This window comes from Strix uralensis, chromosome 11 (genome assembly GCF_047716275.1).
Source record: "Strix uralensis isolate ZFMK-TIS-50842 chromosome 11, bStrUra1, whole genome shotgun sequence".
Taxonomy (NCBI): Eukaryota; Metazoa; Chordata; class Aves; order Strigiformes; family Strigidae; genus Strix; species Strix uralensis.
Genome location: NC_133982.1, coordinates 2,321,253 through 2,334,737, shown reverse-complemented (window position 1 = coordinate 2,334,737; position 13,485 = coordinate 2,321,253). Strand labels below are relative to the sequence as shown.

Here is a 13,485-nt window from a genome sequence, read left to right as displayed (position 1 = left end):
AGAGAAGATTCCTACTGATCTTCCAGTAACTAGATGGAAATTAAACAGTCAGTAATGATGTGAAAATGCAGATGTGCTCATTGAATACTTCTGGTTTTTAACAGGAACCACTTAGATGATAAATCAATATTTAATAATGATGGAATTTTTCTCCCTCATGGAGGAAAGATGAGAGGTTATTAAGTGGCATTTATCAAAAATAAACATGTTGAAAATCAAGCGTTCCAGACAGTTTGTACTTAAGACTTGGAAAATAAGAGCAAGTTCTCATAACAATAACCAAGTGAATTATGAAAGAAAATACACAAAACATCAGAATACTTTGCAATTTGTCCTAATTTAGAACTCTTTTCATGTGAGCAGGGAAAGATGTTTTCCTAACCTGAATTACTCCAGTGACAAGCTTGGCAGGAGGGTGTTCAAGCAAGTCCTCCATCACTGGTTTCTCCCTACAGATTTAACAGAAGGCAGAGACCTAAGCAGGGCAGGGGGCGAAGGGGAAATTGCAGCTTGAAATGTCAGAAGCCAGAGGGAGGATCACCTACCAGACAGCATACTAGTCACAAAAATACTCAGCTGTCAGGACAATGACAAACTTTACTCATGCTTCACATGGAAAGGCAGGAGAAGAGGGTGACATGAAGTTAAGGCGTCAAAACCCCTGAAGGGAGTAATAGGTGAGACTGATACAAACTGCCTGGTGGGAAGAAGGAAAACAGATACCAGCAACCAAGGGAAAAGAAAAGGAGCAGCAGACGTGTAACGCCTTACAGAGCGCAGAACGGAGGCGAGGAGGAATTCAAAGGGATGGGAGGATTTGCAAGCAGTCATGGAGGAGATTTTTGGAACAGCACTCTGGACAAACTAAGAGGGATCAAAGGGGAGACTGAACAGAAGGCCTTGGATCCAACAAAGAGCAGCTGTTGGAGATGTCGGGACAAATATTTCAAGGAAGAAGTTTAATTTGAAGAGTGCTGTGATTTCAGTAAGTCTCCCACTACGATGATTAAAGAAAGCACAACCACTGTCCAATTAAGACTTCATCAACAGATTTTGAAAAGAGCAACTACAAGCTTGAGAATTAAACACAACCACAATTCACTTGAATTTCTAGCTGTCTTCTCTGCTGTAAACATGGCATGATGATGGACTCTTGGGTGAAACTGTGGATCCACAACTGTGTGTTGTTCTGAAAAGTAATAGAAAAAGGGGACTCCAGGGCCTGTACAAGCTCATGCGTACAGTAGGCTGGCACCTCCCAGGTTGTTAAGTATTTCTACACAAATCCTTCTTCCCAGCTAGGCCTTATGTTCATTTTGATTCTGATATACTCCACTTTGAAAACAACTGATCCAGAGAGAATAGATATATACAAATCAGGTATATCCTGACTGCAAAGACCATCACGTAACTCCAAAGACCATCACCCACAAACTTCAAGCAGAATGAAACATGCTGGGAGCCAACATTTCATCTTCAGAGGTTCCAAGACAGAGCACAGTTACAAGAAATGGAAAGTTTAGAAGTCCTGGCCGAAAAATGCATCAGGAATGTATTCCTATCAGGCCCCCATGGTGATGCCAATACTTTATCCATTTACTGAAAGCTCTTGTGGCTTACTAGGCAGTCCAAGGAAATAAAGTACATGAGGGAGGTACTCTTCAAGACAGGCTTTTAGTAACTTAAGTGCAGTAAAGTGACAGCACACGCTTCAGAAACACTTCCATTATACCAAAATTTTAGTTAAATAAAAAAAATCTCCCAACCTACATCACTGCAAACTTCCTTTCCAACACAAATGTGCTTTAATTCTGTTTCAGAAGGATGCCTCAGAAGGAGACAGGAAGCAAGTCTGCATGGTTGCTCAGTGTACAACTTATTCTGCAACAGCAGATGAGACGCAGCGGTTGTGGAGTCACTTTTGTAAGCACTGGGCTTTGTCCTGAACTGAGACTGTATTCACAGTTGAATTATGTTCACCAGCAATGATTTTCATTCACTGCTGATTCACAAAGCTCCTCTGAAGTCTCCTCATCCATTTTCCAACTTTGAGGTGCATCTTCCCAAGCAAATCCAGCAGGCTTAATTCTCCATTGCCCTGCGGCTTGTGCAGTCAGTTCTGCCTGTGTAAAGTGGTGGCAAGATCAAGTGCCCTGGTTCATTAGGATTTTACACACCTTTTGTACCATTTTTTCATGGGGAAGGCCCAAGAGCGATGCACGATTACACCAACCACGAAGCAGCGAAAGACTGGCCCAATATTTTATTGGCTGTTCCACAAGGGTGCGCAATATAATTCTCATTTTGCACCTGCAGATCTCAAATCAAACCTTACCCTAAGTTTCCAAAGGGCATTGTGCAGTCAAAAGCAAGGACTTATTTTAGCCACCAAGTCTCTCATGTTTAACATATTCTTCTTCTCACTCTCCCTCAGTAACTTATAGCCTGGAGTAGATAGGAGCAGACACGATCTATTACAAAGGGCTTCCAAACTCAAAGGATTAGCCTGTCGTTGAAAACAAATTTGAAAAGTGGCATTCAGTACGTACCAGCAAGTATAAACTTTCTTTGCTGTGTCGTGATTATTGCGGATGTGTCTGCGCAGACTGTTGGAGGCATTAAATGAGCGTTCACACTGTCGACAGGGATATCTCTTCATAGACTAGCAGAAGAACAGAAATATCTTTTAATAACAGGGAGATGGAAGGCACTGACTGGATTCTAACATTTCCATGCTCTTCATCTGGACCTTACCTCTCAGGTGCAAAAAACCCCTCTTCCACTGATAAAGATCACCGAGACTTTGGGATCCCACTCATACTCAGACCAACAGTTGGCTAATACCAGCTTATAAAAACCAGGACTAGTTAAAGCACATGCTTGTTTTTTGGTTTTTTTAAATAGGAATTGCATTAGGTGCTTCTTCTGTGGGCTCATTTCACTACAGGACCCTCTGCAGAATTAATTCAGTGGAAGGCCCCTTCTGCCACACATAAGAAGGCAGGACCCTAGGGTGAAGTACAAGTCCACTTACCATTCTCTCTCCTCATAATTCCGCACAATAAAAGGGCAAGATGTTAAAGAGCATCACAGAGTCCCACTTGTTATCCGTGTATGATATCCACATCCCCCTACGCAACTCTGCCCCGTAACTAGCCTCCTCCTTTTCCTACAGTCCTTCGCATAATCTGCATGCAATCCATTTAAAATCTTCTTAGAATTGTTTAATGAATATATATATATGTATTGAACTTAAATATTTGGCAAATTTCGTACTTCTATAGAATTCAAATGGGAAATTCCAGCATTCTCACCCTGCCCCCATGTTCTTCTCTTGATACTTATCAAGTAGGACAATCCAGCACTCCCCAAGTCAAGCTAGAAGGAATCACAGACTATGATCCAGATTTCCACAGCCTCTGCTCATGGGACTCGAGAAGGGTGACTCACTATACCAAACAAGAAGTCCTGATGCCAAAGTACTAAGAAATCTGGCTGCACGCATCTTGGCCTATGTTCTGCCAAAGAGAAAGGATTAGCTTGACAGAAGTAGGTCAAGACAACACAAGGCTTGAGCTGGATGAAACCAACCAAACTGAGATTTACAGTTCTTATAACGATTGCTCTGCGCACTGCAAGTCTGTTACTCTTCCCCAGTTAGATGTAGTGATATCTACCAAGCATGCTGTACATCATGCAGAGGAACTGTATGTCCCTCTGTAATTCTGAGTGTAGATAGTTTAGATCAGAGTGTTGAACCAGCAACTGGAGAAGACACGACTTTCCATTCACTTACCCAGATGAGCCGAAGAAGCAGCCTGACATTAGATGCAGGGGGAGAAGGAACAGCAAAGAGGATGAGGTACGCAGGTTGTAGAGTATGATCAAGGACAGAAAGTGTGCTTACAACAGCTACATCATTTTTTTTTGTTCGGGCCCTGAGCTTACTCCTCAGTGAGCTGTCAAATAGATTCTCGGTTTCTTTTTGCCCCAAATATTAATGATTATCAGACTCTTTTGCTAAAAAGATCTTGTTACCTAGTCGAAGAGTTTCACCTGAGTCCTTACCCTTCCATGACTTCTCTTCATGTGGGACACATAGGTTTCCCGATCGGGGATCCACTGTGAACATTCCTTGCAAGTCCAACCAGTTCTTCTCAGTCTGGACTTGGATTCGGGATTGTGTCCTTCCACCCTCATGTCCTTCCTCAGCAGAGGGGAGTGGGAAGTCCCGTTGGCTACCGACAGCTCCTTTGGTGGGATATGAACCTGGTTCCTTGATGCCTTCTCAGATTTCTGTCGAAAGTTGGAGAGCTCCTCAGGATTTTGGGGGACTCCATGAACACCCTGGATAACAATAATAATGGAATCACACATTACATTTATATGTAATTTGTATTATACACCTTTATTTATAAATAAATAACATCTATTATTTAAATAAGCAGTTTAAGCTCCCCACCCCCAAAACAGTATGTTGATGGCTTGGTCCCACATCTTCCCATTTCCCCTTGAAGCTGGCTGCAGTGCTTTCCCCAGCAAGAGATTTTCCCAAGAAACATGAAGCTTTTATTTATGTTTCCTGCATGACAACAGCACCTCCTTGGTGCTGCCTCTTTAACATTCTGGGTGAGCTCTGAGAACTCTGGTTAAACAGGGAATATGTAATGGAAGAGAAATGTTAATTGTCATTATTACAAGAGCCTAAGCTCTAAAAACACCGAGATTTGGTAAGCTCTGAATGAAAGGTTTGCTATTATCTTGGGGGCTCCAAAGCTGCTTTATCTTTGCTCAAGGGATGGGAAGAGACAACCTCTCAGTTTCTCCAGCCCTACCTTCTTCAATTCCACACCGTCTATTGCTATTTACATTTTCACGGTTCAAAACTTTGCTCCTGACACATAAAAGCAAGCACAGAGCCAGAAACCAGCCTTACAAGGAATACGTCTCCAGGCTCTTTGGCTGTTCAACAGGCCAAAATCCAAAGTCCCCCAAAAAGTTATTTTAACAAAGAAAATTGAACATAAGGAAAATAATCCAGAAATGAAGAGCTGTGGGAAAGCAAAAGCAAGTAAAATAGCAACATACCAAAGAAACCTCAAGAAACTCCCCTAGGAACAACAACAGTTCATCCACACAAAAGGATAATTTAGAGGTTTAATTGTGCACAGTAATTAATAACGGGTAAAGTTTCAACACACGAAGGCCCCAGGCCTTTGGAAGTCTTTGGGTTAGACACCAAACAAACTTCAAAACACAAGGTCTGATCTGAGAAGCCTGTGTGCTCTGCACCTGATGCAGCTGATGTCAGCAGAAGCTCTTCCACGCAGTGGCCGGGCAGTGACAGCTGCTCCACAGCACTGCCAGCTATTTAAGGTAACACCAACAGTTCACCTTTCCCCCATCTGGGAATCTCAAGAGTGTTTTCTGAGCAAAGAGTACATTAGTATCCATTACTCCATTTCTCCTGTTATTACACCACTGGGGGGGAAAAAGAAGGAGCACAGAAAAATGAACTGACTTCTCTGCAGAATCACTAACAGGAACCAGACCTCCTAACTCCTACTCTACCTCCTAACTCCTACTCTTACGCTTTAACAACGGAAAGCCAAGAAAGATGATAAGGCACACTGTTTCTTTATTTTTCATGTAGGGACACATTAGACAGCACCTCCTGGAAACTCTGTATTCCATAAAGGAGCAGGATCTGATAGGAGAGGAGCCTTCTTTAATTACCATCTCAAAGACTTGTTGATGGCCAAATACAGCCTGGCTGTTAAAAGACAAAAGTTTTGTTGCAAAGATGTCAGGGTGCTGGTGCACAAACTGCTGCAGGCAGGTCCCTGGAGGGTGGGATTTGCAAATGAGCTACAACAAATTGTGTAACTCAACTCAAGCCCTGCTTTTAGCATTGGGGTTGAATGCCTCTTTGAAGGTCCCAGCCTTAATCTCAACTCTATTTTCCTAGCTATAATACAGGAAGATTAGCAATCATCAACTTCACAGGAGGGCTTCAAAATTTAATTCATTATTGCATGCAAAGCATTTCCAGATTTGCAAGTTAAAGGCATGGGGGGGGGGAGCAAAAAAGTAATTTTGAATGGGTTTTGCTTTTTGGAGTGAGCTGATGAATCTTCTTGCTTTTTAAGTGTAAGTATAAACAAAATAAAGCCACTGATTAAAAAAAAAATGTCACTTTTTTCTCTAATCAAAGGAAAATAAGACTTTGCAAGCTCTTTCTTCAGAATGCTATCAAGAAATCTGAGAGGATTTCCGTGGCAGTGTTGTTAGACACTGTACATAGAAACACACTGACTAAAACAACAGAAAATTGAGGTGCTCACACATTTATGGGATAAACAGATCTGCAAGTCCTCACACACATCCTGCTAGAAACCACCATCAAATGGATGTAAGCAATGAATGACAGTGAGATTATTGCAGTGCTTAATGCAACGTGAGCATTACTGAGGGAGGGCAGGTTCAAAGCACTCTCCAGACCACCATTTCCACCAAGTTTTGGGGTTGCACACAACTATCCATTTCAGACCCTCTTCTGGAGCAGCCTGAGTGGTGCCAGCATGGACACACCCAAGAGAGGGGCCCCACCTCCCAAAGGCTGGTACCTCCAGGGCAATCACTCCTGTCTCTGTCACGCCCCTCTGCAATCTGGTGTGGTTCTGCAGGCAAGTGGAGGTTAAATGCCATGCAGCCTCTCTCCCAGGCAGCTGCAAAGGGGCCAAAGCTCTCTACGTGAGCACCCAAAAGAGGGACATTCCGCTTTTGTTATATAAATTGAGTAACAGAGCAGAGAACACTTCTCCCTGTCCCCCAACCAAAGATAAAGCTCCCACCCTGGTTTAATCACTCCCTTGGGTTTCATATAGAACAGTTAAAACCCAGAAAGATTTTGTAGAAAACAAGCCTTTGTCATCAGGTTAAATTAAATATAGATGAGAGTAACTGCCTGCATTATTACCAGCTACCACAAAATGCTCCACTCATGTTTCCAGATAATACTGTAAATCATTGTAGTCTACTTTTCTGCTAATACATTCCTCAAGAACTTTCCACTTCTTCAACCAATTTCCTCACACAGTTGATGTAAACTTTCGATGAACTCAAAACACAGGACGTCGTATCAGTAAGTGGTGGGAGTTACCTACCTTAACGTGCTGCATTAACTGCTGCTTCTGCATATACACCAGCTGACACTGTGGGCACTTAAACACTCCCACTAACAACTTGTTGGTGTTCTGCTGGAAGTGCTCTTGGAGCAGCTTCTTCTTGTTAAAGACCGTCTCGCAAGAGCATTTGTAGATCACCCTGGAACAATTTAAAAAAGTAAACTCAGTGTCTCTTGATTAGTTATCTTAAGAAGACAGTGGAAAAAATTATCTCAGCAACTTCAGAAAGGGATGGGCTTCCGAGGAGGGCTACCCTCTCAGTGCATTGTCAACACACACCCACGCGGACAACTGACCATTAACTCAACTGGGAAGAACAACAAAATGCCTCAGGCACATACCACAGCTTTCTAAAAATAAGTTTACTTCTGTGCGTATGCATAACTACCTACGCATGTGTGTCGGTAAGTGCAGACAGATGGGAACAAACTCGAAGTATACTAGCTAGCTACACATTACTTTCAATCCCACCTTCCATAGTTCCTCCCTTAAAGCACACATTTTCAGCACTAGCTCAAGTCTTGGAGGGGAAAGCTACAGAGTTGAAAAAACAGGAGGTGTCTCTCTAGTGATTTTTGGGGGCAATGCTGCATGGTGTAACTCTCCTCTTCCTTTTGAGTTCCAGAGGCAGCAGTGGCCCTGAAGCCATCTACCAAGAGGTGCCACTGTGGGTCCTGCCGGACAAAGAGGCAACAATTAAGTTCCTTTCATGGATGTTCAGCTCTTCCCTGCCCAAACTCCTCTCCTCCTACCCAGGAGACTGTGTTCATACCAAGGAGAACACGCTGCGGCTAGGAACAGACCCCTGCCAGCAGATCTTCTCATACGAGGACAGAAACCAAAACCACAAAAAAATTGGGAGGGAAAGGGGGAATCCTGGAGCTACCCTGCGAAGGAGAAGAAGAGATAAACCCAAAATACTTACTGAGTAGTCTTGTGAGACTCTGCTGGGTGCTGGCTGGTCATGTGAGCCGTGGTGCTGTCGGCCGACTTGAAGGCCATTGGGCAAAAAGAACACTTGTGGAAGACTTCGCAGTGTTTCTCGTGGACGTGCACTTTGAGCATGGCGAGGGTCATGAAGACAACTCCACAATGGATGCACCTGGGGGGTGCACAAAGAGCCGAGTTACAGCCACAGCGTTGCTTCCAACACACGCGCAAAGCGGCGCAGATGGAGGCAAGCACCACGCTACCGCAGGTCCTCATTTAGTCTCTTCAGGAGCAACATGGAAGAGTCAAGGAGGAATATGATACAGGAATTCACAAGCTGGGCAGTTCTCACAACTGCACAGAATCAACAAATCACAGAATGGTTTGTGTTGGAGGGGACCTTAAAGATCATCCAGCTCCAATCCCCTGCCATGGGCAGGGCCACCTTCCACTAGCCCAGGTTGCCCAAAGCCCCGTCCAACCTGGCCTTGAACCCTTACAGGGAGGGGGCAGCCACAACCTCTCTGGGCAGATGTTGGCAACAAGCACACAAGATCTATAAAAGAGGCTTTCAGAGACTAAAACAACAGAGAAAGAATAAAGGAAGATGTGGTTCAGCAAAATGCCAGCCCTGCATCTGTGAAAGCCAATTCCACCACAGGAACAAGTGAAGAACTAAAGTAAAAGTATCTGAGGAGATGTCTAGGTAGCAATAAGCAGCATAAATACCAGTTAGTCCCCAATACAAAATAAAAAGAATATTCAGCTAGGAGATCTTCAGTAACCCTATACAACTGCTTCTTATACTCCACTAAGCACTAGAAAATAATGACAGCAACAGCAAAGATACTGAAAACAGCAACAGAAACACCCAAGGAACTGATTAAGCTCATTAAAATCATTAAGACACAGGTGTTGCCTGGGAAGTGCTTGTCTGGGAGCCGGGTGGATGCTCCAGGAGGAGAGAGAGAAAGAAGCAGAGGTTGCACATGGAGTCAAAGGATTCTTCTCGGCAGCTGAAAACATAGAGCTGGGGCCAGGGGGAGAGCCAGGATCCCTCCGTCAGTCCCAGCCTGCCCCTCCTCCTAACACACACTTGTGATACGCCTTGCCCGATACTCCCCCACGATGGCAACAACTGGCAGCCTTCTATATTTAACTTTAATACTTCTCCCGAGAACCCACCCGCCTGCTGTGCTCCAAGAGCAGCCGCACACCGACACTACGAGGGCACGTGAGGACGCAGGCACCTGCCCTCGCCTGCCTCGGCCACACCGGCCATGGGGTTACCATCCCCACAGGAGCACCTGTGCTGATCCGGGACCAGAATAGCCTCTCCTAAGAAGATTCAATCAAAATGACTAACGGCAGATCTCCGCTTAAGCCAGCGCTGCCCGTACGGACTGTTACAGTGGAGGAGCTCAGCTGGGTTGTCCAGGGGGCCAACGCTTGTGCTAGTAGGATGAGGGAGATACAAGGGATAACTTCTGCCAGCGAGCCTGGAGTTAAGCTGCCTTATAAATATATTTTTTCCTTCATTGTGGTATCTGCCGTTGGCCTGCGGTGCTATTAGGGTTTGTGCGTTTGGCAGCGCTGCGGCACGGGCTCTGCCGTCGCAGATGGACCCCAGCTATCGAGCAACTGGAAGAGCTCCAAACCCGTATCAAAAACAAACAAGCCACTAGATTATCCTCCCCTCCAAACGAGCCTCCCAACAGCGTTTAGGAAACAAGCCCACGCTTTGAAGTTACACTTCAAAAGATCATTAGACAGAAGCCAGCCCAAAGGAGCCAAACCCTCTCTCCTCAGAATATACACAGAAATGCTGTTTTCTTAAATTTAGAGAGGGAAGCAGTGACAACAGCTGGCGTCATCTTTGGGGAAGCATGAAAACATTCTGCTTGGGTAGCTCTGCCTGATCCTCATTCACGTGAGAAAGGGAGAGAGACCTTCTAGAATAGTAACACCAGGAACTGTGTTATTATGGAAGAATACATTCCCCGAGTATAAATGGAAGAACAAATGCTAATCCTGACAGTAAGATCTGGCTGGGACATCCAGGAATATCTGATGGGCTTCTTCCACAAACACTCCCTGGGCTAACAAGGGGTGGTTCTGCATTACACTCGGTTTTGGTAAGTACTTCATTTAGAATTAGGGATGAACTAAGTAGTAACTCAGGGTCAAATGATCACAAGTTTATTTAATTTACAGTAAATGGAAGTTTAAACAACAGACACTTTGTAATCAAGAATCCCAGTGCCAGAAGGACAAAGCTTGATAAAGTAAACTAATTAGCAGAACAAAGTGGATGGAAGATGTCAGAGCACTGCCACGTAATTTCTGCAAATTGTAAATTCTGCTATCATCTCCCCAGCATGGGGGAATAACTTACAAGAGAAGACTCTTGGATAGCCTCAGGGCAAGGAGGGGTGGCGTAAAAGTCTTGGAAAGCATCCTGTGAGAGAAGATAAAGCTAGAAGATGTTGCCTTAACCCTCTGAACGCTTCCTGTGCCTTCACCTTCCAGCCTCTCAACTCTCCAGATGGCACTGAGCAGGAAAACAAGTCCTAAATCAGTGAGAACAGCTGGAAGGTGCTTGGAAAAGGTGGGGAGGTGACACTTGGAGCCAAGTGGAAAGGAGCCTTTAGGACAGGCCTGTTGATTTTCATTTTTAACTACAGAAGACCTTTCTCATTTTCAGTGCAACCACTAGCCGTGACTAAAACCCAAATAAAACAATCTTACTCCAAACTTAATTGAATGTGCTGGGGTATTACCAGAAAAGGAGACAGGATAAGGACTGGTCACAAAAACAAAACCAAAGTTGTGCATCAGAAATTCAAGAAAAACAGGGATATAGTGAGAAGCAGCAAGTCAAGCTGATCCTGGGAAGGATTTAAAAGAACTCGTCAGCTTTTCAGCTCTGCAAGTAACAAAAGTGAAAGAAAAGAAGTAAAGTCGCTACGTGACCACAGGGCAGATGCCATGGATTATCTAGATACAGTTCTGCAACTAAGATTTTTTTCTTCTGTTTTCAACAATGCCAATGGCATCAACCCCACAGCAGAGCCAGGCAGGATAACAAGGATAGCGCAGCCAGAAGTTCACCTGTCTGGTGGACTCAGTTTTCACAGATGAGCTTGAGCAGATGCCATTTAGAGGAGAAGTTAAAGAAATTTAGCTTCTAGAGAAGCCAGGTAAAGCTAAAAAATCCGTACGTATCATTCTTGAGCTCTGTCTTGGTTTAGATCTTCATTAATGCCCCTGGCACGGAAAGCAGATACTTGCTAATGACATCTGTAGACGGATGGAAGCTCTCGTTGCTGACAAGGATTAAGGCATCATAAAGATATTACTGTAATACATCTGGAACGAATAATGTTTTTAAAAAATGCCAGGTCATACACTTAAAGAGTCAGGACCAAGCTCCGTTGTACACTGTGAGCCCATCAGTTGGAGACAGAGGAGAAAGGACTTGCACTGGATCACTGCTAAAAGACTGAGCTTCCTATATAACGCAGCTCAGGCCAGCGTAACCCTGTGACACGTTATTGATCAAGGAATCGATGAGGATGGGGATGCTGCACAAGCGGCTCTGCGTGATGAAGTTCTGCTGCATTTGGGATTCTCAGGTGCCAGTGAAGTCCAAAGAACTGCACCAAACCCGTGGTTAGTTTTCTGACATCTACTCCATTCCCGTTTTTCCGTCTCAGGGAAAATATTTTTTTAGCAGCTTTCCTCCTTCTCTCACATGAACTCATTTTCAAACAGCCTGAGTATCACAGCCATTTAATTTGCAACGGAATTAATTCTTTGTTGTGGGCTGTGCTCCCTCAAATCAGATCCCACATAAAAAAACCTTATCTGTATATAATTAAATTCAGAATTGGTTTGTTATGTGTCTCTTGTCTTCATGGTTGAAAGAAAAAGCCCTTGAAAACCTAAGTGTGATTTCAGAACAAACCACACAGTGGAGGCTTCCTGAATTTGCAGACATCTTAAAAGAACAGCTCCAAGAGCAGAAACTGCCCTATTCATTTTAAATTTCAAAGTATCAATTGGAGAAAAAAACATAACTTTAAGGAATCATAAGAAGTCACCTATTCTCATCTCCCAAGCAAATCATCCGTGCCTTAAGGGCTGTGCCGCAGCTGAGGTGATCTAAACATGCCAAGGAGGAAAGGCTTGTAGGGAAAACAATGTCTTTTATTAAAGCAATCAGTTTGGTTGGAGAAAAGACAAGGCATGCACATACACACCACCACATCCAGAACCTTGGGAGCCTTTCTGCATCTGTCTCAGTTCACGAGAAGTGTTTGGAGAGTTGTAGGGGCATACAAGAAAATAATCTATGAGCGTCTCACGATGGCACACATCCCCCAGTCCATTATAACTGACATAAATATAAGTTCAAACCTTAAAGAGATTTGGAAGATTAAGATCTGCAATCCATTTGCTGTAAATATCAATCCAGAGATGCCTGTTTGCAACTTGAATTCAACACAAGTGTCCTTCAGCTTAAAGCTGCCTCAAAATCATTTCTGCTCTCAGAAACCTCCTCTTAAATCCATTTAGTAATTCCCCATTTCAAATGTGTTTTGTCATGCAGAAAACCACGCCAGGCCCGGGCTACATCCTCTTTCGTTTCTGCTGTAAGGCAGACGCATTTCCAAAGATCTAAATCCCAGTTTCCCTGCCTCGGCCACACCGGCCATGGGGTTACCATCCTCGCCATCTCGGCACAGACCCTGCACAAACCTGAAGCCAACTTTGCGGGAGTAATGCAGGCAGTTCTCCTTGACGTGAGTTTGGAAATAGGCAGAGCGGCAGACAGCTCCGCACTCTGGACAGCAGTAGGGAGACTTGTGAGCGTGGATCCTCTGGTGAGCACAGTAGCTGCACTGGTTGGGCAGCATCATCTGGCACACTTGACACGTCTGATGAAAGAAAGGTTACGTTAATTACTTATTCTTTGTTTGCTTTCTTCCCCCCCTAATTCTCCCTAGAAAACTTTCAGGTTTAGAGAAAGCCCCAGCACATTTCTCCAGTATTACCATTAACTCTACGAAGCTCTTCAGCTAACCTCCTTATCATCTTTTTCCACAACAACCCTAACAACTTCCATAATCCCCAAGGACAGTATCCATTCTTAAACCATGTCCTATGTGGTTTATTTCTTTTTTTCACCCTAAAATCTTTCATCTCTTACCTCTGAAGATGTTCTCTTTGGTCAGTGCTTTCATTTTCACATTAAGGCACTTGAGAAGGAAAGCACTTTTCTCAGAGAGGCCCCACCCTGCACCAAAATCACCCCAAAAAAGCAGGAAAAACTCCGTTACAACCCGACTCGAAACCCTTACTGCTG

General features: G+C 44.1%; 1 protein-coding gene across 7 annotated transcripts in view; it reads right to left on the bottom strand.

The window, feature by feature from the left end:
- The window catches only part of ZNF592 (zinc finger protein 592), a 42,715-nt gene that overhangs the window by 4,374 nt on the left and 24,856 nt on the right, over positions 1-13,485 (bottom strand). For 5 of the 7 annotated variants that reach the window (XM_074880887.1, XM_074880888.1, XM_074880889.1 and 2 more), the window contains exons 4-8: positions 12,879-13,057; positions 8,113-8,289; positions 7,167-7,326; positions 4,069-4,347; positions 2,550-2,662 (exon numbers count right to left, since the gene is read on the bottom strand). In XM_074880887.1, coding sequence (XP_074736988.1) covers positions 2,550-2,662; positions 4,069-4,347; positions 7,167-7,326; positions 8,113-8,289; positions 12,879-13,057 — 908 coding nt within the window. Of the gene's footprint in view, positions 1-2,248; positions 2,446-2,549; positions 2,663-4,068; positions 4,348-7,166; positions 7,327-8,112; positions 8,290-12,878; positions 13,058-13,485 lie in introns of those variants that run through there. The other 2 variants (XM_074880891.1, XM_074880892.1) reach the window with 2 other exon arrangements.